This window comes from Ochotona curzoniae, unplaced genomic scaffold (assembly GCF_017591425.1).
Source record: "Ochotona curzoniae isolate NIBS_2020 unplaced genomic scaffold, NIBS_Ocur_1.0 scaffold_4506, whole genome shotgun sequence".
NCBI lineage: Eukaryota > Metazoa > Chordata > Mammalia > Lagomorpha > Ochotonidae > Ochotona > Ochotona curzoniae.
The window spans coordinates 48,467,553-48,493,686 of record NW_024467119.1 but is presented as its reverse complement, the minus strand read 5'-3'; the positions used below and the strand labels follow the sequence as shown (position 1 = coordinate 48,493,686).

The window sequence follows — 26,134 nt, the reverse complement described above, 5'->3', positions numbered from 1 at the left end:
TATAGTGGTGTGAAAGTTCTGGGTCAAATGATCAACTTTTAAGAACAGAATAATGCAATTGTCTTAATTTATATTCTCACTAACCCTCACTGATTTGTTTCACATATTTATAAACCCTTGGTATTGTGGCAGATTTTTACATATTTATATTACCTATTTGTTTAACATCTTTTGTGAAGCACCTATTATTTTCTCTTACTGAGTTGTAAGAAACTGATATTTTATTGTTATAACTGAGACAGTCCAAACATGCTGAAATCTTGGCTATACCTTCAAGTGGGTGGCACAAGCATTACCCACTCATTTCCTGATTAAGAGACCACCAATGGAGAACATTTTAGTTGTAGGATGCCTGTGTCAGAGACCCCAATCCAGCTTCCTGTTTATGTGTATCCTGGGAGGCAGATGATAATGGCCCAAGTACTTGCATCTCTACTGCCTATGCAGAAAACCCAGCCTTATCTATTGAGAATATTTTGGGTAATGAATCAACAAATGCAAGTTTTCACACACCCACACACACACACACACACACACTTTTCTCTGCATTTAAGATAAATGAAAAAAAAATTCATGCCATTCCAAAGAATCAACCACATACAGATGCTACAACTAATAAAATAAAACTAAGAAGTATATCTTTAGTCTGCCAAATTGGGGTTTTATCATGAAATACCAAACCTGTGAAGCATAATCCATCTGATTTCACAGTTCTATTAAGACATAATGGCTTGTTTGTTACTCATATTTTTTGTTTTCATTACTTGGTATCAGAATTATTCATAAAAATTATCTGCCTGTCTAGAAAACTCTCATTTAGGCTGATGTGTTCTATACTATTCAAAGTAGACTAGAAAAATCATGTTCTACTGTTCAGTAAGAAAGATGATATAGATCAAATTTGCTCTCAATTTTGTGTGATTGTTCGTTGGTTTCAGCTGCAAAACTTGGTTCCTGTAATGGTAGATTATTAGAGTTATTTTTTTATAACAACTGAAATTTCTTCAATTTGATCTTTGCTGTTATTAGGAGGGAAAGTATTAGAGATAATTTGTTCCATTCTTCAATTGTGAAACCTCTATACAATGGGAAACTAGAAACTCAAGGAAATGTAGGTGAATATATGACTATATGTGATTATGTTATCTATTCATTTAAAGAAATACAGAGTGACTACTGCATTGCTTCATACACTGGCAATGCAGTTGTAAATAATACATAAAAAAATTTTATGTATTTATTTCCAAGGCAGAGAGAGAATGGAAAGAGGAGAAAAAGGGGGCAGAATGGGGTCAAACTAATTGCTGGTTTGTCCCCCAAACACCCAAAACAATAGGGGCTGGATTGAAAGCAGGAGCTGGGAATGCAATCCAGGGTGCCAGGGATTCCACTACTGGAGTCCTCATTGCTACCTCCTAGGCTCCGGATTATCAGGAAGATGAACTGGGAGCTGGAGTCATAAACAGACCCTGTTAATCTGCTACCAAAAGCACGCAGTTTGGTTGGCATTTTAACCACTATGTTAAATGTCAGTCCTCAGTAAGTAAAATATGAATTATAAATAGTGTTACATGCTATGGGGAAAGATCAAGAAAGGGAGAGGCAGAGAGGGGAAAAGGCAGAGAAGGTATTTAGTTATTTGGTCCATACCTGTTCTCTTGTCTGCTTGAAGTAAGGACTTGGTTTGATGTTGCTCATCAGGGCATACAACACATTTGGCATTTTATATGGGTGGATAAACACAGTATTGAATGAATCCTCTCCTCATCTTCTGTTTGTGTGTTTTTTTAAAGACTCCCCATAGTATGTAATGTACTGATTAGTCATGTTTATTATTTGTTGTCTGCCTCACTCATCTAGAAGATAACTTGCACAAAGGTAACAGTATTGATCCATTTTGTTCACTGATATATACCAAAAACCTAGAACACGGCCTGATAGAAGCATTTATTAAATGTTTGTTGAAAGAAAGAATGAACTTTGTTCACAACCTTTTCCTAAAAGGAAATAACATAACTACTAACTTTTTGATACTTTAATTTTGCTACTTTGGGCAAGGCAGATTTTTCTAACCAACACATCTTCTGAGGCTACTGATGAAACCACAAATTTGTATGCTCGAAGATGAATGCCATGACTAAAGTACTTAAGAAGTTAATCTTGAAGCCAAATTAGCATACCTTCAAAAATTCCAATCTGAAAATGTATTAACTCTATAATCATTCAACTGTAAATGGAACTTTCCATTGCATCTTCAAAACTTTTGAAGGGAGACTGACCAAGGAAACTGTAATACTCACTTAAGTCATTGACTTTTTGGAAAAGTAAGGAAGGGGTGCATAAGGAGGTATTTAGAAAGTCTTGACAATATGAGGTAGATGAGAAACCACAAACTCCGATGTTACTTTTTAAGAAAATATTTTAAAATATTTTTATATCCCTTTTCGTCTCAGACACATAGGCAACTGCACAAACTATTTTGTGATAAAGATAATGGGAGCTTCCTTTGTTATTCTTGGAGAAGGGTCAGAGCTGTGAAACAGGTACAATTTATACTTCCAGGGGCTACAGAGAGCCTTGTAACTTATATTGAGGAGAAGAGCATGGCATAAATGATGGCCACCTGGGAATACAGCTCTAGCATGAACAGATATGAGCATGAGGGCATGGCAGTCAAATGCATAATGCTTCCTGTATAGCCATTTAAAAATATCTGACAATTTACTGACAGCATTTTGGAAGCATCTTTGTTCATTTCTATGCAGAACTTCAATGCTAGATTTTAGGTTTTAAGGGCAGGGTAATAAGGCTGCTCTTCAAGGACAGCTTATTCAACTCCACATGCCGGTGGAAGGCATTCTTTTTGAATAGTCATCAACATCTGGGACGTCATTTCCAGTTAGAAAACTTTTCACTGAGGAAATTGACAATCAGATATAGAGTAAGCAACATGATTTTATAACAGGTAAATCTCACTGCACTCCAGTATGAATTGTGCTTTCTCTTCTTTTTTTCTTTTTTTTTACTTTTTTGTCTTGCTAGGAATTTCTAGATGATTCTATGCTTACATCAGCATTTTTAAAAATTTATGCCTCAGAATACTAATTGAATTCAATGAAGTAGTGTTTTATGGTGAATTAAATGGCACAATATCACACATTTTTTCTTAGATAGTTGAAATACAAATTAGGATTACATAAAGAGATTCACTTAACTTTAATTTAGCATTTTTCAAACTTTTTAAATCAGAATTATTTTGTCCTGTAGCAATCATCATATTCTTTTTAATTTACAGGATGCTATCTAACCTAAGTCATACTATTATTTTATAATTTTGTTTCACAAGACAGGAAAACGTTGAGAGTATACTTCTGATTTTTAAGACTAATAAAAAGACACAGTAGACAAAACCAAATTCTAGTAAACACTACTTTGTATATGTGGTAGTATATAAAATTACTATATTATTATATAATTGCGCACTACCTAGTATGATTATGGTATATGAAGACCTACTGTTATAAGTAAAAAATCTGTAGTACATATTCATGGAATCATACATGATATACTACATATACATATACTACATATTCTAGAAATAAAATTTCAAGTTAAAAGTGTTAATTACATACTTAGCTAATTTCAATTTTAGTTTATAGATTCTACTACATAATTCCAAAAACCATGAGGGATAATTCTTTGAATTCTGATGTAAATGAGCTTAGCAGTATGCTACTTACATCATCTTATCACAGTTGTCACTTTCACAGATCACAGATACAGCTGTGACTTTTCTCACAGGGGTATCTGCATTATAGAAGACACTTCAATGTAGATGTTAGAGTCTACAGGAACCTCATTACTTTATGCTCAACGGAAGTCTTAAGGTAACTTCATTGCTGATAACAATCCCTGTGTCTTCCCTAGATGTAGAAAACAAGATTTATTTATTTTTACTTTTAAGTCAGAGAGACTGACTTAGAGATTTTCCATCTGCTACACTAGTTCACGCTCCAAATGTCTCAACTTCTGGGGCTGGGCCAGGCAGAAGCTGGTAAACAGGACCCAATCCGAGAATTCCATGTGAGTGGCAGGGACTCAAGAGACTGAGTCATTGCCTGTTGCCTTTCACGGTGTGCATTAGAAGGAAACTGGAATTGAATGTAAAGCAAGGACTCAAACCAAATACTCTGTTTCAGAATGGGATGTGGGTTCTCCAGTGGCATCTAAACCCTATTATATCAAATGCTTACCCCCCAAACTAGACCTTTATGTCAGACAGGACCCATTCCTTTCATTTCTCTGTTGGGTCTGCAGCATCCACTTCATATTAGAGCAGATCATTGCAAATGTTATTTTTTAAGCAGTGAACATCTCTGTCATAGCCAAATGGAAAAATTTTTTTATTTGGAGAATCTATATTATATTATTAACGTTGTTGGAAACCCTACCTTTAGTTGTCTATTTATAAAAATTTTTTGAAGATGAAATATAATTTTTACTAGAAGTTAGGTCAGAAAAACCACACTAAATTTGCTAGTGCCATAAAATAAATCATTTTAATAATTAAGATACATAAATAGTTTATAATAGGGACAATAAAATTGTCTCAACTCTGCACAAAACTGAATTGCCATGTAATGCATACAGAGTATATTCCTCTTATTACATTCAAAATAATGGTTGATAATGATTATTATTTCTCTGAATAACATTCCTTTTATGAATTCACATGGTATTACAGTCACTTACAGTTTACAGTGCTTGGTACTCTTCAAGAAAAGGAGTAAAATTCTACAGTTGTGTAGAAAAATAAACATTAAATAATTAAAAGTTATTTGCATAACTTCTAATGAGAAACTAATACTTTTTTCCCGCAAAAATAAATTAGGGCCTTTACACAGAAACGCTATTCTATTAAAGTATTTTAAAAAAATTAGTTACATTCATTTTTGGCTGTGTGTTCAGACCTACTTATTTGCCATCCCCTCATGCGTAAGAAAATGAGGTGCAAGCTGTTCATATGTGAGAAAAACAGCTTATTTTTCTAGGCAAGGAAATGATACAAGAAATAGGATTGATTAAAAATCCCAAGTATCATACAGATGATAGAGATAGAAAATATCTACTAAGAAAATCCATCTCCTCAAGGCCTTTGAGGTGTCACCTGTTTTGGCTATACTTTGTCAAAGGCAGTTTTGATAATCAAGCTACCCTGTAACTTCCATCCCCCATTGACTGCAGGTTACAGTCCTGTTTAACAATTTAAAGTGTAGTGCTGGGTCAATTAACTGACACAAAAGTGAACGCATGACTGACCACCTTTTATAAGAGAGCACGAGAACTGAGTGTCTGTTCTCTAGGAGTGACGGGCAAGAACAGCACCTTTGGCATGGAGCACAGCAACCCACGATGTAGTCTGAAGCGGCACAACATGAAAACGAGCCCCACGCTTATGGCAGTGCTGTTAAGGAGCCAAGCTTGCTGGTTGACCAGGGAAGCAGGTGAAAATCTAGGAACTGAGTGAAACCAAACAGGAATAACGTGCCCCTATCCACCAGTAACAGCCGAACGGCAATTCGCAGATGCGCGTGCCTTCTGCTTTTTCCTCTTCATCTTCTTGTTTTTCTTGTGTTTTCTCTCAACCTTATTTTTGCCTGGCTTCTTTTTCTTATTTTCGCCTGGCTTCTTTTTCTTATTTTCCTCTTGATACCATGGTCCCCAGACTCCTCCGTTGAGCCGAGGGTTACTTCTGGGGTCTTTGGGTGGGTACCTGACGGGTACTGCTGTTTTGTTGAACTGGGAGAGCCTCCGGAGGAGTTGCTTCACGATGCCTGGATACCTGCCAGATAAGTCCACCCTCTCGTAGGGGTCTGCCGTGATGTTGAAAAGCCATATGCTTTTGCCAGTGGACAATGTGATGCGTTCATTGTGCCACCGGTTTGGCCCCAGATTGCTGAAAGCCTGAGGGGGGACCCAGTCACTGTAGCCGGGATTTCCCGTAAGCAGTTTCCAGTGCTGCACCCTGATGGCGGATTGGATAGCAGTATTCCAGATCCCGTAGCCTGCTGCCAAGGAGCCATTTTTGGCCTTGGTGTAAATAGGGTCAATGTTGTGCAAGATATCCACTCGGGGTGAGCGAAGACCTTCACTTATGGTCTCCCAGATGTCGTAACCATCCAGTTGAATGTCCTCGTCAATCTGTCCTTCAGCCAGGGAAATCAGAGTGGGGTACCAATCAGTGATGTGCACGAGTTCCTTGCACACTGTCCCCTTGTTTTTCAGAAGTGGGCTATGCACAAAGCCAACAGCCCGAATCCCCCCTTCCCAGTAGGTTCCTTTGCTGCCTCTGAGAGGCCAGTTACTTCCTCCTGCTGTGGGCTGACCTCCATTATCTGATGAGTAAATGATAATGCTGTTGTTATAGTACCCGTAGGTCTTTAGAGCCAGGGTCACGTTGTTGATTGCTTCATCCAAGCAGGAAAGCATGGCAGCATACCTCCGCCTGTTTATGTTGATAATGGATCGGTAGTGCTCAAAATACCTTCCAGGTGCCTGCAGCGGTGAGTGAACGGCTTGGTAAGCAATATATAAGAAGATGGGCTTTGTGGGGTTATGGGAAGCTAAAATTTGCTGCACTCTCTGAGTGTACATTTGTGTGGAATATATGCCATTATCATGGTCCCAGGCAGCACTGTCATTTTCATACAAGTCATAGCCACACATCCCAGGACTGTCACATTTGTAGTGTGTATAGTAGTCACCACTTCCCAAAAGGGATCCAAAAAAGGTATCAAATCCTCTCTTAGTGGGCATGCACTCTTTTCTGTAAAAGCCCAGGTGCCATTTCCCAACCATATGTGTGGCATATCCAACCTCCTTCAGCTTCTGAGGTAGGGTTGCGTTGTCCAGAGGTAAACAGTTGGGTTGGGTAGGTCTTATGATAGAATGTTGAAGTCCCGTGTGTATCTGATACCTTGGAAAAAGGTATAAATTTTGTCAGGCAGTATACAAGATACATTCTATGTAAAACAATGATGACTGAATTGAACAATTTATATGAAGATCAGTTTACTCCAGATAATATATGACCAGATCAGCATTTTCTACTCTTGACTCAAAAGTCTTAACATAATTAAGTTCGTGTTTGACTTCTGAAATGCATTTGACTCTAAATTAGTAATCCTCAAAGATTCTATCACTTATCTCAATTTTTTGAAGTTCTTATAAAAAAAGAATTCATTTAAGTGAATTTTTAGCTTCTTAATTATCTGACATGAAATGAATGTGTTAAGAGAAAATATGTACAGCATCAGAGTATTAATGTTGTTTTTTGTCTTACATAGTTCTCATTAACTCCTAAAACGCACTTGAGTGAATGAAATATCTGTTCCATTCACTGAAAGGCTATTTCAAGCCTTTCTAATCAAACTGGTCATTTTCTCATCTAGTGGCAAAAACAAAAGGTATTGTGACTTACTAACAACAGAAGATACAGGAAGCAGGAAATGGAGTAAAAGAGGGAAACAGAATTTTGCTGTTATCATAAACTGGTCTAGCATTAGCAGATAAATGAGACAGTTCAAAACTGTTAATCAACTACATGGTTTCTGTTTTCTGCAGAAAGTAGTATGGCTTCCATATTGGAAAACTTAGAACCAACAAAATAAAACTTGGAAGCATCTCATAACACTTGAGAAGCATTCAAGGAAATTGTTGCTTAGCTGAAATGGAACTTCTAGGGCCAAACAGGAGCAAGTATGGGTAAAATTTGGGTGTGGGTACAGGCTTTGGAACAAGGTAAACCTCAGTCTAAATTTGCTCCATTGCTTATTTTCTGTGCTGCTTTGGGCAGTACTTAATTTCTCTGATCCTCACTTTCCTGTAATATAGGGATGATGATCTTACTGGGTTTCTGTAAGCACTAGAAGAGGGTAGAGTCTAGTAAGAAGAAAATATGCAATAAATGATAGCTTTTATAATTACCTCAGAGTGCTGGATCTCACACTTCTAACATGGTTGTGTAATGTTTTATGATTTCTACGTTTTTTTCTCACAGGTATTATTCTGTTTAATGCTCACTGTAAGAGTGAAAAGTCAAACTCTTTATGTTCATGTTAAAGATGGGAAAATAGAAATGCAAAGAAATTTTATACTTGTCAGGCTCTCCTTTAACCCCACCAGGCTGTAAAACTGGTTCCTGAACATCTGGTGCTAAGTCTGGTGCTTTCTCAGTACCTTCTACGAGTTAACAGTATTTTTGGAAGAAACAAGGAGCAAAGGAAAGATGCCAAAGGCCTTGGGAGTAGGTTGTTCAATCTTTCCAATTAAAAGAAGGAAGGATGTGTAAATTGGGGAATGAAGCTTATTGGTCACAGAAAAGGATGAGAAAAGCTTACTGTTTTAGTGGATGCTTTGAGCATTGGAAAAGGCGAGAACTAAAGTCTGAAAGAAAAGTCCAGGCAAGTTAGCTTCATTTTATTTTCAAAATGCTTTATTAGTATTTTAATTAGTGTGTATTGTGAGTTTGCATGTAGCATAGTGCAATATTAGATTCCCCTCCCCCCCCACACACAGAGTATACATTGATCCAGCCAAGAAACCAGCTCTGTTATTTCCTTGCCCTTTGTTCTTTTGTGTATGAAGCTTATCAGCTCCATTCTTCAAATTCTTGATACAGAATGTAATAGACTTAGGGTCAGCATTGATAAAATAGCTTAGGAATGATGTCACATTTGAAGTATATGCTTTTGATTTTTTTCTTATAAAATAATGGGAAATTAACTCTATGACAGCACTGCATTTGGGGACAAGTGTGATAATCTTATAGCTTAACACCAGTTAATACAACACAGAAGAATTTTTGAGTCCCCTCTCTGGCCTACACCACTCCCTATGTTCTTAGAGCAGGTGGTGGTATTCATTTTATCTATATCAAAGCACAGCTAAGCAAACAGAATAATTCCATGCCCATGCCTTAGTTGTGAGTCCTGAGGTTCTACACTGGAACTCAGATTTTTGCTTTGTGCATTCTTCCATGACGTATTCACAGTTAGTTGAATAGCTACCCCAGTTTAAAGTCTGCATTAATCCTAAATATTCACTAATTGCTCAGTTAAAGAACATCACTGTAAAATGTGGGGTAAAAACTAAGTTGCCTCTTCACTATAGATTAAATATCATAAAGAAAACTGTAAATAAAGACTACTAGCTATGAGAGTGACTTAAAGGTACAAATTCTCTGAACCTTTAGATCAGGTAGGAATGGAGACAATGTCTGCCCATCGTCATGTGAAGAACAGAGCTACTGGTTCTTTCCATCCTTTCTTCCCATCAAAAGTCCTAATGACTTACTTCAGGAGGGATACAATTAAAATCTAGGGAGGAATTTGCTGGAGTCTGGGGATTATATTGATTTTGACTTGGAAGCAGAAAGCAGCTTAAAGATTAATCATACAATTATATTACTATCACATATAATTACATGTTTTGTATAATTGTATATATTTTCAGACCCTGCACCCCTGTGGGAGACCCAGTGAGGAACTCCTGGCTCCTGGCTTTGAATCAGCTCAGCTCTGGCAGTTATGACCATCTGGGGAGTGAACCAGTGAAAGGAAGATCTTTCTCTCTATGACTTTACTTCCCCCTCTGTAAAATCTGCCTTCCAAATAAAAATAAATAAATCTTCTACAAAATGAATCAGAAAAGGTGCTCTATTATCTGGGAGGTATAGTTGATAAGTGACAGAAACAATATTCAATGTAATTTCAATAATCACAAATGTTCTTGAAGCAAAGATTAAATCTAGATGAAAGTAAAGAAAGAATCAGATTGAAGGGAATATGTCAAAGATATTTGAAGTTGATTAGAGTGGCTCTCAGTGACAGAATCAGGATAATTTAAACATTGAAATAAACAATGGAGTAGGTGTTTGGCAAAGTGGTTAAAACATAGTTTGGGATGCCTGTCTCCCATAATTGGAGTACCTCCATTTGATTTTCAGCCCCTCTATTTCTGATTCTAAACTCCTGCTGATGAATTCCTAGAGAAGAAGATGATGGCTCAACTAATTGGGTCTAGGCACCCATGTGAGATCTGGATTGAACCCCTTGTTCTTGGCTTTGCCCGTGTTTGTCTGTGGTGGACGTTTGGGTAGGGAATCAAAGAATGGAAGATCTCTCTTTGCCTCTCTGTATTTCAAACACATTTAAAATGAAGAGTAATAAAGAAAGCTATATTCAACTAAATAAGAAATATTGAATACATACTTCTATAAATAAGTAAATAATCAAAGGTTGACACAGAATGAGATGAAATATTGGTTCACTACACAGGGAGGATTCTAACTGACATTTTAATTAAGTGATCAAAGCATCATTAGCAGAGGAAAAATCATAATTATGTAGGATGATATTGTGCAGGAAGGATCCAATGAGAACAGAATAGTATTGTTTCTCTAATGTTCTAGCTAAAAATAGGAACAGTAAATTATCTTATTGAAACATCTAAGAAATTCAACTTGAGAGACATTTTAGATAACTGGTCCAAAATCTTTAAATATCAAGTTTATATAATTCACAATAGGATGAAACATTAAGTGAAATATGTGATCCAAATAAAAAGTTACAATAAAGGACACTTTTAGAGAATTATCAAAGTAAAATCAGTTTTCAGGATTAAATGAGAATTATTATGTTAACTTCCTAAAAAATTTTTTGCATATGTATATATGGCTCATACAAAAGGATATCTTTGTTTCCCAATAAATATTGGGAGAAATAGCGGATCATGTTGACAACTAATTCAAATAACTCAAGAAATATGTTATTTGTGTGGTATTTGCAACTATTCTACAAGTGTGAGATTGTTCCAAATTTTACCCAAAACACACAAAATTGTAATAGGATAAATGGAAGGTGCTTCAATTTTAAAAATTGGTTACATGCTTAGTTATATAAAAGACTAAATAAAAAAAGGTCTGAGATTTGATATATTAGACCATGAATTTAATAAGAAATAAGAGCAAAGATGCTAATAAGATGTTAAATTATATATAGACAGCATCTAAACCCTGAGTATGTCACTCTGCTAATCACAGCATATCTGAAATTTTATTCAGCATTTATTTTCATGTACCATGTTATACACATTTAAAAATTATATAAGACACTGTTCTAATTTATAAATACTGTACAATACATACAAAATCTAAATTCAAAAGGATAAGATAAAATAAATATTAATAGATATTTTTGGCATTTCTTCTTGCATCTTGGTGATTCATCTATGTTGTTCTTTGGTACATTTATTTCCATTTAGACACCTCTGGCACAGAAAGTGGACTGCGGCATGAGAACTGAAACACAGATTCTTTAGAAAGCTATTACCACAGGCTGGGTCAAAGATGATGGTGGCTTGGACTACCATCTAGTGGCAGTAGAAATGGAAAAAAACTGGGTGGATCAAATGTATATATTGAATTTAGATCTCTTAAGACTAACTGGAGAGACAGAAGGAGGGATAGAGGGAAACATAAAATGATAGCATTCAGAATGATTTCTAAATATTATGATGGTGTAAAGGTTGAGGCCACCTTGAAACAGACAGACACATTAGCCAGGGTGAAGCAGAAAGGGCTCATTCTAGGAAAAGGAGAGGACAGATCGACAGCAGAGGGGCACCTAGAGACAGGACACAGGAAAGAAAATGGTGTGGTATTGCAGTCACCAGATACCCCAGTGGCATTCAGCAAGTAGCAATCTGAACTGCACAGGGGGCCAGAACTCTACCAGCAAGTGGGGACTGGAGTTTACTGGGAGCTCAGTAGGTAAACCCAGAAAAAAAAAAAAAGTCCTGCTGGTCTGTTTAATTTGACCAAGAGCAGAGACAGAGCAGCAAATCCCAAACAGGTGGTGTGGGAACAGGGTGGATTTCACAGCCCAAACTCCAAGTAGAGTCAAGTCAGGCACCATCCTGTGTAGAAGGCAAAAACTATCAGATAGGGACTGCACATGCACTAAGCTGGGAGCGTACTCATTTCAGGCTCAGTGAATTGCAACTATATGGCATCCTACAAGTTCCAAACAATATAGGTCTGGGTAGCCCCCAGACTTAACTGCCAGCAAATCAAGATCTCCACAAATGGCTTATCAGGAGCCATTTTGTTCAGTGTGGAAAAACTTTAAGACTGCAGGAAAAATAGTGAGCTGCGCATTTGCTTAGCTGGGAATGAATTCACTGAGCTCAGTGCATTGCTCTGGTCCCACAGAGAAAATAATAACAACCTCTGCATCACAGGGATCAAATTAGGTTTGTGTGGCCCTCAGACTTAATGGTCAACAGGTTCTGGCAAGACCAGTATCACCAACAGGCTAGCTGTATGGTACTCCTGGTGTCTACCTAATCCTGGACTATTTGAACCAGAAGTGGGAGAAAGGTTGTACAGGCAATGGTACAGCCTCAGCACAGAGTCACAGGAGGTAGAGAGTGTTGAGCTAGGAGCTGGGGCTGTGGAGACCACGGTGGAAATCTAATATAAGAAACCAGACCTGGAACTCACTGGAGGAGTGGCACAAGTAACTGCAAACAAAGAGCCATTTATCAACCACAAGAAGTAAAATTGAACTGTAGACCTGTGGGTGACACAATTTAGAAACCTACCCCAAGGAGTAGAATCTGCTAACCAGAAGTATAATAACCAAGAACAAAAGAGACAGAGGCACGGTGAATATTACTGACGACCTCCCTATAAAGGAAAAAAAAGCCTTTGCCAACCTCAGCGTTCACTGAGGAAGACATTGAAAAAATGGGAGATAGAGAATTAAAAACACTGATTATAAAGCTACTTATCAATGAAGAGAAGCTTGTAATGTAGGAGTTTTAGGAATTTAAGGAATATGTGACACTGGAAATAGCAACACTGACACAAAATTAAGCTGGATTATTGGGAATGAAGGACACCACAGAGCAAATTAAAAATTCAGTAGGAAGTTTCAATAATAGAATGAAGGAAGCAGAAGAAAGAATATCAGAATTGGAAGATATTTCTTACCACCATGGGGAAACAAACAAAAAGCTGGAAGCAGAGGTGGGTCAAGTTAGAAAAAGCATTTAAGAATTGAAAGACATTATTAAAAGGTTAAATATAAGAGTTCTTGGTATTCCAGAAGGTGCAGAAAGAGAAGCTGGGTTTAAAAAATGTATTTAATGAATTAATAAAAGAAAATTACCCTACTCTAGAGAAAGAATTGTGAAACACGATCCAGGAGGGGCACAGAACTCCCAACAGACTTGACCAAAAACATTCTTCACCACAACACATGATAATCAAGCTCTCTTCAATCAAACAAAAGGAAAAGATCCTTAAATGTGAACGTGAAAAAAATCAACTGACATATAAAGGAATGGTAGGAACAGCATCCACCAAAAGCAAAGGCAAATATGAATATCCTAATAAAATAACAGCAGAAGACTAAATCAATGAACAACCCATTGCTAAAAGACAGGAACAAATTACCACCTATTTATATTTACCCTGAATGTGAATGGCTTAAACTCAACAATCAAACATCATAGATTAGTATACTGAATTAAAAACACAAAATCCACCTATTAATTCCCTACAAGAGATATATCTCACCAACAAAAATCAGCAGAAACTGCATCGTGTGGACTTTGATGTTTCTGTTATTTTCATTTCTTCACATCAATTTTTCCCTCATTAAAATCATCAGTTACTCATAGATAATATAGAACCATCATAAAAGTTCTTAGCTTCATTTTTCATTTTTTTCCAGTGATACATTAGTCATTAATAGCATATTATTTAACTTTATGGTATTGTAAGTTTCTATTTTTTTCTTGTTGTTGATTCTATTTTGTAGCTTTTCATTTAAGGGGATACATAGTAACTGTGTAATGTAGACTATCATATCCAGTGGTAATGTTGTTTAACATCACGGCATTATAAATTTCTGTTTTTCTTTCTGTTGTTGATTTGTTGTGGCTTTTCACTTTGGGGAATTTACAGTGACTGTATTGTGGAGAGTGACAATCCAGATGTGAGGATACTGTGCAGTGTGCATCTCTACTTCTGGATCAAGGAGAGACACCCAATGCAACTGCTGGATGTATCTTGACAACAGGATGCTAGACTCTGCCATTGTTCATGCCCGCAATGATGGACTTATGACTAATTATGAGGATCTTTGCTGTTGTAATGATATGGGAGAACTCAGTGGGGAAGGGGGGAAGTAGGGAAGAGATTGGGGAAATCCCAGGGCCTAAGGAACTGTATCATGAAATGATAATAATAATAATAAATGAAAATAAAAGAATTTCAAGTTTTTTAAAATGCTTACTTGAAAGGCAGAGTAAGAGTCACACACACACACACACACACACACACACACACACACACACACACAGATCTTCTGTTTTCTGGTTTACTGTCTACATGCCTACACCATCGGCATTTCACTTGATCTTAGCCAAAAGGCTGAGAAGCGATACCATCGACATTTCACACAAGTGGAGTGGCTTCCAGGTATCCAAGTTTCTTGAGCCATCTTCTGCTGCCTTCCACGGTTAATATAAGTGATTAGAAGTAAAGACAGAACTCCAATCCAGCCACTCCTAGATAATATGTTGGCACCTTAAGGCGTGGCCTAAACTGCTGCTTCCTAACAGGCGCCCCCTGATGTCTAGGTTTGTGGCTTTGTAAATAGTGCACATTCCAAAGAATAGAACTAATTAACATTATAAGAATGTGGATTTCAATTCAATGTAAAAATAATATAAATTTAAAACGGAAAAACATGAAACCATAAAGCAGGCAGGATGATCACATCCTAAAGGATTTCTGAAGTGGAAAAGAAAAGCTAGCTGGCCATTATGAGCACTTTTAACTATAAGAATCCATGGTTCAATGACTACTGCTCAATGTTTCAGTGAAGCTATCCGTATGACTTCAGAACAACTTCACCAAACCTACTGCATGATGTTATTTGCAGATTTTTGAGAAAAAAAGTTTCTACAGTACACTGATAGAAATTTAACTTTTTTTTCTTTGAAAAATGTAAAATGAGCTTCAAAACAATTTTGAGAGGCAGTAAATTTTTGTTACCATCTTGCACAAAGTTCTATATGAGTAATAGTAAATCTGCAGCTGACACCAAACTGGTTAAAAACAGTAATTATCATTTTCACTTTCCTGCTAAGTTTTATGAAACATGTTATGTGGGTCTTTCAGTTTGGCATTATAGCTTTATCTATCATATGACTCAGCCATTCTATTCCTGGAAATTTACCCCAACAAGATGAAATTAGCAATATGAAAAAGGTATTTGCACAGCCATTTTATTGCAGCTGAATTTATAATAGCTAATATATGCAATTAACCTAGATGTCTACTATTGGATGACTGGATAAAGAAAATTGGTATATATTTACCATAGGATACTACTCAGCCATAAAAAATAATGAAATCTTTGGCAACAAAAAAGACTCAACTGCAAATGATGTTGAAACAAAATAGATGCAGCTAGAAGCCATTATGCCCAGTGAAATAGGCTAGTCTCAAAAAGAAATTCATCATATTTTCCCTGATATGGGGTAGCTAATACAGACAACACAAAAATGTAGGTTTGAAATGGTCTCTCTGGGATCAGATTGTCATTTTTAGCCCAAGTTTATGCTCCTGTGGAAATGTGGTCTTGAGGTCTTTTTACTTTTGAATGTTATAATGAGTGGCATATTAAGCCTGTGAATATGAAGTGAATTAAAATTATGACTCAACAAATACTGTTGAAGAGAGCAAAAGGAGGGGTTAGTTTTAGGGAGAAGCAAAGAAGTAAGGGAGGTGTGGTTGTCTCCTTGCAAATATACATATAAATGCAAAAAATCTATTGTCTTTATTAACAAAGCGTTTTTAAAATAAGACATTTTAAATAGAATAAAACAAATGAAATTCTATCATTTGCAGCAATATGGACATAAATAGAGGTCATGTGGAGTGAAACAGCTGAACAAGTACTTTATGCTATCCTTTTATAAGTGAGCTATAATTAAATTAAAGAAAGGAAGGATAGAATGAAAGAATGGACAAAGAAAGGAAAGAAGGAAGAATCAAGGATTGCTGCAAATAGTGTAGTAAAATAGTTTTATACCTTTGTCAAAACAATGGTTAAGAATGTTATGGTACTTCAGTTTAAATGGTTTTTGATCACTTTAAAATGTACAGTTTATGGGTGAACTAGTCATTTTCCCATTCAATTCTTGTCTATAGTCCTTGTTTATGTTCTCACCAAAGTAGAATGTTTTTGCTTTTCATTTGTTAAACTTTTTATCTGGTGAAAAATACAGCCTTTTGTTATAATGTAAATTTAAGGTGTTATCTCAAAAACTAAAAGATAAAAAGGAGAAGAAAGAAAGGGTGGTAGGGGAAGGAAAATGGTAGAGTAAGAGAGAAGAAGGCATTATTATTATCTTCTTATAATTGTATCTATAAACCATTTTGAACCTTAAAAAGTAATTAGGACCAGTGATATGGCATATTGGGTTAAGCTGCCACCTGCAATGTAGGCATCCCATATGGGCTCCAATTTGAAACCTCACTGCTTCCCATCCACTGATATGGTTCCCTGCTAATGTGCCTGGAAAACCACTGGAGAATGGCCCAAATGCTCAGATCTTTGCAGCCATGTGTGAGATCTGGAATATGCTCCTGGCTCCTGGCTTTGGCCTGGCCTAGCCCTGGGCCTTAAGGCCATTTGGAGAGTGACCCAGGAGATGGAAGACCTCCCTTTTTGTTTCTCCCTTTCTCTTAACAGATACAGAAAAAATATATAATTAAAAATTCTAAAGTAAAATTTAAAAGTTTTAATTGGTTAAAATTTTAAAAATAATACAAATTTTAAAACAATGTATAATTTAACCTATGTATCAATTTGTGCTATAAGTTATTGTTTTAAAATATGTATATTGTAATACACCCTTTAAACTGGGATAACAGCTCAACCTGACAGTTATTTACAGACTATAAAGTCAAGAGTATTTAGAGAATACAGAATAAACCAACAATGAAGTAACAATATCTTGAAGCAAAGAAAACAGATACAAGAACTAGTTTACAAAAAATCCACACAGATGTTTATGATGCATAAAAATAGAACTCATTTCTGTTTTAAACATGCTTATTTATTACCTCCTTCCAACAGGCTCTTGTCTCAAAGACTGTAGTTCTATTTATAGATCTCAATTTCAGTTAATTATATCTTTTCGAGAGCAGGAAGAAAAGTGTCCCAGTGTACCTATACTTAATTTTTCATCTCACGGAATACTGGATAATGAATTGTTCATTTAACATTCACTAATCTACTATGTGCCAGATACTGTTTCGCCTTTCGGGGGGGTGCCAGAAGAGACTGACATGATTTTGGTTTTTTATGATCACTCTGGTTACAAAGAATGGATGGAAGTCAAATGACACATATGTACAAGTATGTGTTCTAATCTAAGAAATAAATGCTGATAGTCAAAATTGAGATTAGTATCAGTGAGAATGAGACATGCAGAATAGAGATTATACAGAGGGACATTCAAAAGGCTTATCGACTGCACGCAGAGTACATGGCAGAAGAAATGTTAAAACGAGTCTAACATATCTAGTTTCAATGATTAGTTTAAATGAAGCTTCTTGCATTGAGCTAGGAAATTAACAAGAGGCAGAAGAATGGAAGTGAAAGTAGGTCCTGCTCTACTTAGCTATAGGTATCTGTGCATTGTCTGTCTGTCTTCTTGGAGACGTAAAGGATGAAGTAAAATGAAGATGTGAGACTTATTAGCTCAAGGGTGGTAGATTATTTCCTTACACTATCTCAAAATGGAGTGAAAACTGAAGGAGTTGGGCATTGTAGTGCAATGAATTAAGCTGCTACTTGGGATACATGTATCCTATATACAGGATATGTATCCTATATCAAAGTTCCTGCTTTGCATATACTGCTTCTGATCCAGCTTCTTGATAATGTACCTGGGAAGGCAGCTGATGATAGCAAAAGCACTTAAATTCCTGCAACTCATGTAGAAGATCCAGATGGAGTTTCTGGCTCCTGATCAGCTTGACCCAGCCCTGGCTGTTAGAATTCAGGAGTGAATCAGCTGATGGAAGATCTCTGTCTCTTTGTCTCTCTCTCTCTTTCTCTAATTTTTGATCTCTATCTCCCTTCCCCCTTAACAAAAATAAGTATATCTTTTATTAAAAGGAAGAAAATTAAGAAGACATAGATACAATGTGAACTAGAGTTTGTGGAAGAGAACTATAGAAAGCAGTTTGCATCACATACTATAGGGAATCCAGGGAGGTGAGAAAAAGAAAGCTCTGAACTTGGCAATAAGCATGTACAACCTTATAAATACATCTTAGTAGAATGGGGTGGGAGGAAGTCCAAAACATAGTGAGCTATGACTGGAAAGTGAAAAAGTATAATTTTGTGAACATACTAGAGAGAAAATTTCCATTTTACATATGGAATCAAATAATGTGGGATTTAAGTGCTGATATGAAGTGCTTATGACATACTGCTGAATGAAAGAACATCTGGCTATGACAGACTAGTGAACTATTACTTTTTTATTATAAAAAATGTGAAGTTCATGAAGGCAGGGATTATATTCACTGCTATATCCATTTAACTACAACAATATCTAGTTCATAATAGGACTGAATGCCTTACAATCATATGTTCATACGGAGAAAAAAAGAAGTTAAGATAAACACCAAACTGTTGAATATGGCCATTTCCAGGTAGATACTGATTATAAAAAGAGAAGCTTTGGTTTTCTGGTATACAAAATGTACCAGTAAAACCTAAAATTTAATATTGGTCTCCCCTACAAAATTAGTCTATTCTACTCGGATTAATATGGGACTAATTTTATCAGGCAATAGACTAATTCAAAACATGAAAGCTTAGATCTGTGTCTGATAGACTGGTATAACAGGAAAAAAAAATGATTGTGTCACAGACACACCATACTGGAGTTCTGGTTGAAGTTCTGGCTCCTCCACTTTTAATCCAGCTTCTTACTAATGTGCCTGGGAAGACAGTGGTAGATGGTCCAAGTACTTGGGTCTCTCCTACCCATGTGGGAGATGAGGATGGAATTTCTAGCTTTAGCCTAGTCCAGACCTAGCTGTTGCAGTGACTTGAAGAGTGAACTAATGGATGGAAGATATCATCCAATCCCCCACCCCCAGCCTGACCCCATCTTTATCTCTGTATTTCAAGCAAGCAAACAAACAAGCAAACAAATACATCTTTTAGAAAACCAGAAATGATTAAATTTTAAGTGCAAAATAGAGGGTTGCTCCTGTTTAACTCATCTCTTCATAGTAGAGATGTCTGCCAGGAGACCACCTTTAGATCTGAAGAAAGGAAAAACAGAATAAACTAAATGAATTCTTCAAATAAGTGCTCAACACCAGAGAAAATGTTTTCCTTCATTAAATAATCCAGTAACAATAACTTGCCAGGAGACATTTTTCTGCCTTTCTTGGTCATCATAAACTACAGTTTGATCTTTAAGTTGCCTTGTTCATCCATAACATGTCATCATCTATGACATCAAAGCTTTCATGATCTCCATGGAAATATAATTTCAAATCATATGTTATGTGGTCCTTTTTCTGGAAATAGTTTCCATTCAGAAGGCGATTTTACCTCCATTAGAGGTTCTTCTCTCTGTTTCATTTTTTCCCACATTCTCTTTCATTTTCACAGAATTCTTTCTTTGACGATCCATGCTTTTTAAATATAAGATTTAACATATAAATGGCAAACTATTCGTCCTCTATCAAAATGAATATTCACTCACATAGTAACGGATTCCTCATTTGTGAAATGACTTCCAGAATAACATTAAAAACTTAAAGAATGCATTTAAAATTATCTAATGTACAGAGGCCATTTCAAGGACACAAATGTTCCATAACATTGCTATTTTCTAAATGACCAGTGAATATTAAATCATTTTTAAAGCACAGGTTTTAATTTACTATATTCTCTATAGAATGTGGAATTAAAAGGGTTGGCCAGAGTAGCATAAATATTAAATCATTCCTGGTGCCACCAGCTGTGTCCTAGTAACAGGCTTTACCAAGGAAGATATCACTAATATCTGAATAGTAATTGGATTCTCAAAGTTAAAAGTTAAATTTTATAAGAGAAAATTTAAAATCTTTTAAAATTATTTTAAAAAAATTATTTTGAAAATACATTTTCTTAGTTTTCTTTATGTCCATTATCCCAATATTATGTTCCTAGAGATAGGACAGTTATGTTTGAGAAGTCAAGTATTATTTTTATGGATCTGACTTTGAAGAAAGGAAATTGTGAATAGCTTTACACGCATGTTCTCAACAGCTGGTTTCCCTAGAAATTTGTTTTACAAGAAAGTGATGACATTTTTGCATTCTTGAACAGAATTATTTCCTCCTAACTATGACCAGGAAGAATCTGCCAAGTAACTGATACTCTGTGTACCTGAAATGAGCCACACAATTGTAGAAGCAGTTGCCTCAGTCAACACGGAACAGACTGTCTCAGCTGCCAGCCACATAAAAACAAACTGAAGCTTAAGATGGCTTAGCAGTGAAAACACGGCAGTCTCCCTCACCCTAAATCCCAAGTTTAATTTAACAAAAACTATACTGATAAAACACCCACAATCTGCCAAATACTGAACTGTGAAACGAACTTAAAATGTAAGAATTTATGACAAATAACCCCTTAAGAAATGTGATGATACATTCAGTATCAAAGTCAAATAGAATTTTTTTTTATTTAGAGGAAGCTGAGTATATGTTTATTTTTATCCTCAAGATAGCTGGCTTTAAATAATTGCAGTTCACTATTTTCAAAGGACATGAGTAAGACCCAAGAACTGTACTTGATGTCTCCAGAATATTTGCCATATTATTCTCTAAACTTTTTAGTATTGAAAGTTTCTCCATAGTAACAATTTTTAGAACCAGATAATAAATTAGAAAAAATTGCACCCTAAGGATCTCTAGTAGATAAAGTCTTTTGCCTTGAAACCCATTCAGGGATGAAGTTCTCCCCATCTTGCCTATCAGTACATTTTTATCTCAGTGACCTTTAGCCCACACCACAGTGAAGTAGTTTCCTCTGTTATCACTGAACATGAAAAGCAGATGGCCAGTGCTCTGTATAACAGAGATCATGCTTCCCACTCCCCAACAGAAAATACACTCCCCTAACTTATTAGTAAAGTATAAAGCAATCATTACACAGGCAGATTCCTTCCTTCAGGAGAGAGTTCACTGCTTCTAAAGTGGGAAGAGCACCAAATGAAGAACTCACAGTTTTTCATCTAAGAAAACTGCCAACTCTGTTTTCTGGGGGAAAAATATGCTGTGTTGTCAGAATTGGATCCACAGCCCATGTTCTCCTCTGTGGGTGACACACAAGAAGACTATTGTTGGAACTGAGGCGGCCGGATGGATTGGTAGGAGGTCTTATTTTGCCTCTAGACATTCTGGTTGGCAGACTTTTTTCAGCATATATTTTGTATACTGTCTAACTTTCAGGAAAACCTACAATACTATAAATTACAACACTCAACTTTGAATCCTACCCTTCCATGCTGTGCAACTCAGATCAAGCTCAAATCTCAGTCTCTCCTCCTGTAAAGGGACACTGACAACAATGCACCACTCCATAGGATTTATTGTTGATTTTCTTTTTGCTTAAGGATAGGGAGGTGGAGGATTAGATGGAATAAATTACATAAAGCATATTGTGAAATATAAACTTTCATGCCAATGTTAATAACAACTGTTAGTTCGTTTTTTCATAGTTTGCCAAACTGTCCATCATTTCCTTCCATCCCACAGCTTTGTGCTCCTCATGCTCCTTTGTATGAAAGTGATAAAATTAAAGCCAAATGCAACCAAAACACAGTTAACATGGCTTGTGGCCGTGGTATCTTGCCTATTGTCTAATGATAGACTGACATTTCCAGTTATCAAACTGAAACACAAAGAAATAATTCATATTTTTCTTTTGGGAAAGCCAAATGATTTATCAAATATTTGACATGATGCATGTAGAATAATAATAATAATCTGAATGAGAATAATTTTAAAGAGACTAGATATTGAATCTATAGGGATATTTATGAAATGTTGAGTAGTAATTATCTATACAGAACAGTTGCTTGTTCTATTAGTTGTCTGCTTCCGATATTTCAGTTTTAATTTAATATATGTGATATATTCCAGAAATTAAGATAAACTTATTATCAAAAATCGTTCTTAAATGCTTTAATATGAGTAGATACTATTTATTTCATCTACAAGAGGAGTCAACAGAAGAATCTAGTTGAGATATTCCATCTGTTTTTTGCTTACTGTTGACTCATGTAACCCGTTTCCAAAATATGACAAAAACATTATATGTATGGCCCTAGGAAAGTGTTCCCATTATTGACCATATCTTGGGAAGCTACCAGAAAGTGCTATGAAGAGTCAGTGCAGTGAAAATGGTTCTTTCTGTTGTTTCTATCCATGCCAGTGCCCTTCTTTCCTGGAGCAGCAACAGGAATACTGTGTCCAGACGCTATCCCTGGCAACCTTCTTTCAAAATGTATTCTAACATCACAAACCATCAAGAATCCTAAACTTCTGCCATCTTGAAAAGCAAAATGCTTTAGTTGCCTCTCTAATAGGAGCCAAGACACAGATTTTTAGTGAGGTTAGTAATATTTTGTAATATGTATATATGAAATATATTGATTGGATAAATGTTAGAAGAGATATTCATGTAGCTCTTATAACTTTCACAAATTACATTAGAAACAAATTAACAAAAGTAGATCACTCTGGAGAGCACAAAAACCAGGACAGGGGCAGGGGTGCCTAGACAGAAAGGCACCTGCCAGTATGTGTGTGGGCTGGATAGTAGGGTTGGTTGGGTTGAACTAGGTTTCAATGCCCAATGACATGTACCAGAGCTAAATGGGATGTGGGACAGACTGAACAACCCTGCAGTACATACTGGCAAGCATGGGAACCAGGGTAGGGTGCAGCACTGTTGAGGGTTATGGGGAGTCACCCCAACCAGGCTGCAGCTCCCACTGATTTGTGTGAGGACCGAGTATGAAGTGGGAAGAATCGAGCTGGACTACAACACCCATTGGTTCACATGGAAGACAAGGCTGGAAACAGAACTGACCCGGTAATAGCAACTACCAGCATGTGCATAAGCTGATTGGAGAGATGGATGGTGTAGGACCCTGAACTGGCAAACTCACACAAGAATCAGGTTTGGGATCATCTCAGATGAAGTTACTTTGGAGATCCCTCCAACTGAACTGCTGATCTCAGAACCCCAACCATGAAGAGACTATGTCAGCCAGTGGACTCTGGGTTTCATCGTGATTGGAACGGCGAGATTGGCAGAAATCCAGAACTGCTGAACTATCAAAACTGCTTGAGCAGGACCCTCGGAGCGTGCCTCAAATTGGGGATCTGGGATGGGTGGGAGGCTGAGTGGGGCTTTTCCTTTTGTTTCTCCCCTGACCCCAGATACAGGGAAAAATGATAATATAAAAATGGTATTACCCACTTTCATCCTGTAGCCCTTGACCCTCTGTACCCTAATCAACTAAGTAAGATTATTAAAAAAAATAATAATGATAAGAAAGTAGATCACTCAAATATTAAGTGGATAATAAGCGATTTGACCTCTTTTGGGGAATGATGTTATTTTTCTTATAATTTTTAATGTATTGTTAGACTTTTCAATATGATAGATGCTTACCAATAACTCTGTGATTATAATATATACCCTTTTAATTGTGCTTGCTTTACTTTAGAATTTTATCCTGGAAAGTTATGTAGCTATAGACAAAAATGGCAAACTCATTTGAAAGAATTTATATGCCTATTTTTTAATTTGTATGAATGGTGTTAATAACAGAACCTTTCTGATTGTTATCACAAGGATGAAGGGAGTTTGTATTTGTAAAGTGGGTAGATAGAGTCTGGTACACAAAGTATTAAAAAAAATGTAGAACTAAATAGTATTACTTGAATTTTTGCTGAAAACATTTTCTAATCATTATGTCTTTAATTTCTCTAAGTTATGCTATGATTAAATTTTTGTGTATATATATATTTTATATATATATATCTGTAATAATATACTAGTTTTGGCTCCAATTTCAAAAGTCTCTATTACCAAATCTATATAACAAATATTTTAATATTTATTTATTTTAATTGGAAAGGCAGATTTACAGAGAGGAGAGACAGAGAGAAAGATTTTCCATCTGTTGGTTCACTCCTCAAATGGCTGTAACAGGCAGTCCTGAGCTGATTTGAAGCTAAAAGCTTCCTCTGGCTCTCCCACACAGGTGCAGGGTTCCAAGGCTTTGGGTCGTCCTCCACTGGTTTCCCAGGTCATGAGAAGGGAACTGGATAGGAAATGAAGCAGCCAGGACACAAACCTGTGCCTGCTTGGAACGCTGGCATTGGCAGGTAGAGGATTAACTAATTAAACCATTATACGAGCATCATAACCAAATAGTATTTTGTTATTGAAAATACTCACAGAATTTGGAGCAAAAAATTTAATTACTGAGTTTATTACTAATTCCACAGCAGGATAATTTCCCTCTAGGCCAAAAAGAGTCATTGATTTGGTAATAATCCGTATCAGTGATGAGGCTTTACTAAAATATTCCCTTCAGCTTACAGAGTAGTGAGCTATAGTTTTAACAAAACGTTAAAATAAATAAGTGAGGCTCACTTATTTGGTTCCGACGTTGAGAGATGTGGTCATTGAGCACAAGAGGAGTTAGCTGAGATGAAGGGCCCAGCTCTAGAAAGAGGCGACTCTGACACTAATAATGAATTGTTAGAATCCTGAGTCCTCAGAGTGATCACAAATCTTTGAGAGGCTATTGGTCTACTGTGAGTTGAAGTCAATTTTATATAACTGGAAATGCAAAGAAAAGACGAAGAGCAAAGTTACAGACACTGTCCTAGGGGAGTCACTTCTTTGTATCCACATGTGCTTCTTAAAGTAGTAGTTTTCTTTTTTTTTTTTTTAAATTGCTTTTTTTTATGACAATCTTTACATAGTTGATTAGGCACAAAGGGTCAAGGGCTACAGGAAAGTGGGTAAGACTATTGTTTCCACATTATTGCTTTTTTTTCTGTATCTGGGGTAAAGGGGGAGACAAAGGGAGAGGCTCCACCCAGCCTCCCACCCTTCCCAGGTCGCCAGTGTGGGGCATGCTCTGAGGGTCCTGCCCAAGTGATTTTGATAATTCAACAGCTCTGAATTGCTGCCAATGTTGCCAGTCCAAGCACGATGAAATTGCTGCAGAAGTCCCTGGTTGACATAGTCTACCTTAGAATCTCCGTTTGCCCAGATTTTCACTACCAGCACGTAGCTGGAGTAGTTGATTGATTTGTTCTGTCCTCTGTCCTCTGTCCTCTGCCCTCTGTTGTGGTACCAGGTGTCCTCTACAGGTTCCGATGGACTGCCATATCCTCCAGGTGCACCTGGGTATGCTGTCCAGTGCTCTGTCTAAGTCTCTGAGGAGGCTTAGTTTTGACACTTTGCACTCCATGGTCAGACCATGGAACCTGCACTTCTCTTCATGGTTGGGGTTCTGAGTCTGGCAGTATTCTTAAAGCAATACTTACCCTATATGGTTACCTAAAAAGAGCACATGAGTTAAATGTAAAGAAAGTATGTATACAAATTAGAAATTGGTTAATGAAATACTTATTGTTGATATTGTTAAAGGCACTAAAGACGTCCTAGATGTGTCAGACCAAGTAGTTCTCAAGTTATTCTGCCTTCTTTACATACTTTTCTCAACTTAGCTTTCCCCATTTGAATGAGGTAGGAAAGACATGCATGATGGGTGGGGGATGTCAGAGGCATTGTGTGGGAGACTGGGATGATGGCAGGTACCGAGAAAAGCAACAGACTCTAGAAAAGTTACGATTATCTCACAAAAGCACTGAGAGTCTTACAAAGAAAGCCAGAGATTTGCGACACGGCATGACAGGGGGAAAATCTGAACAACGAAT

At 36.6% G+C, this 26,134-nt stretch overlaps 1 protein-coding gene across 1 annotated transcript in view; it reads right to left on the bottom strand.

Annotated features, from left to right (window-relative positions):
• Positions 1-5,550: 5,550 nt before the first annotated feature.
• The window catches only part of ARSJ (arylsulfatase family member J), a 76,770-nt gene continuing 56,186 nt past the window's right edge, over positions 5,551-26,134 (bottom strand). Inside the window, exon 2 of the mRNA XM_040967379.1 lies at positions 5,551-6,976. Coding sequence (XP_040823313.1) covers positions 5,551-6,976 — 1,426 coding nt within the window. The remainder of the gene's footprint in view (positions 6,977-26,134) is intronic.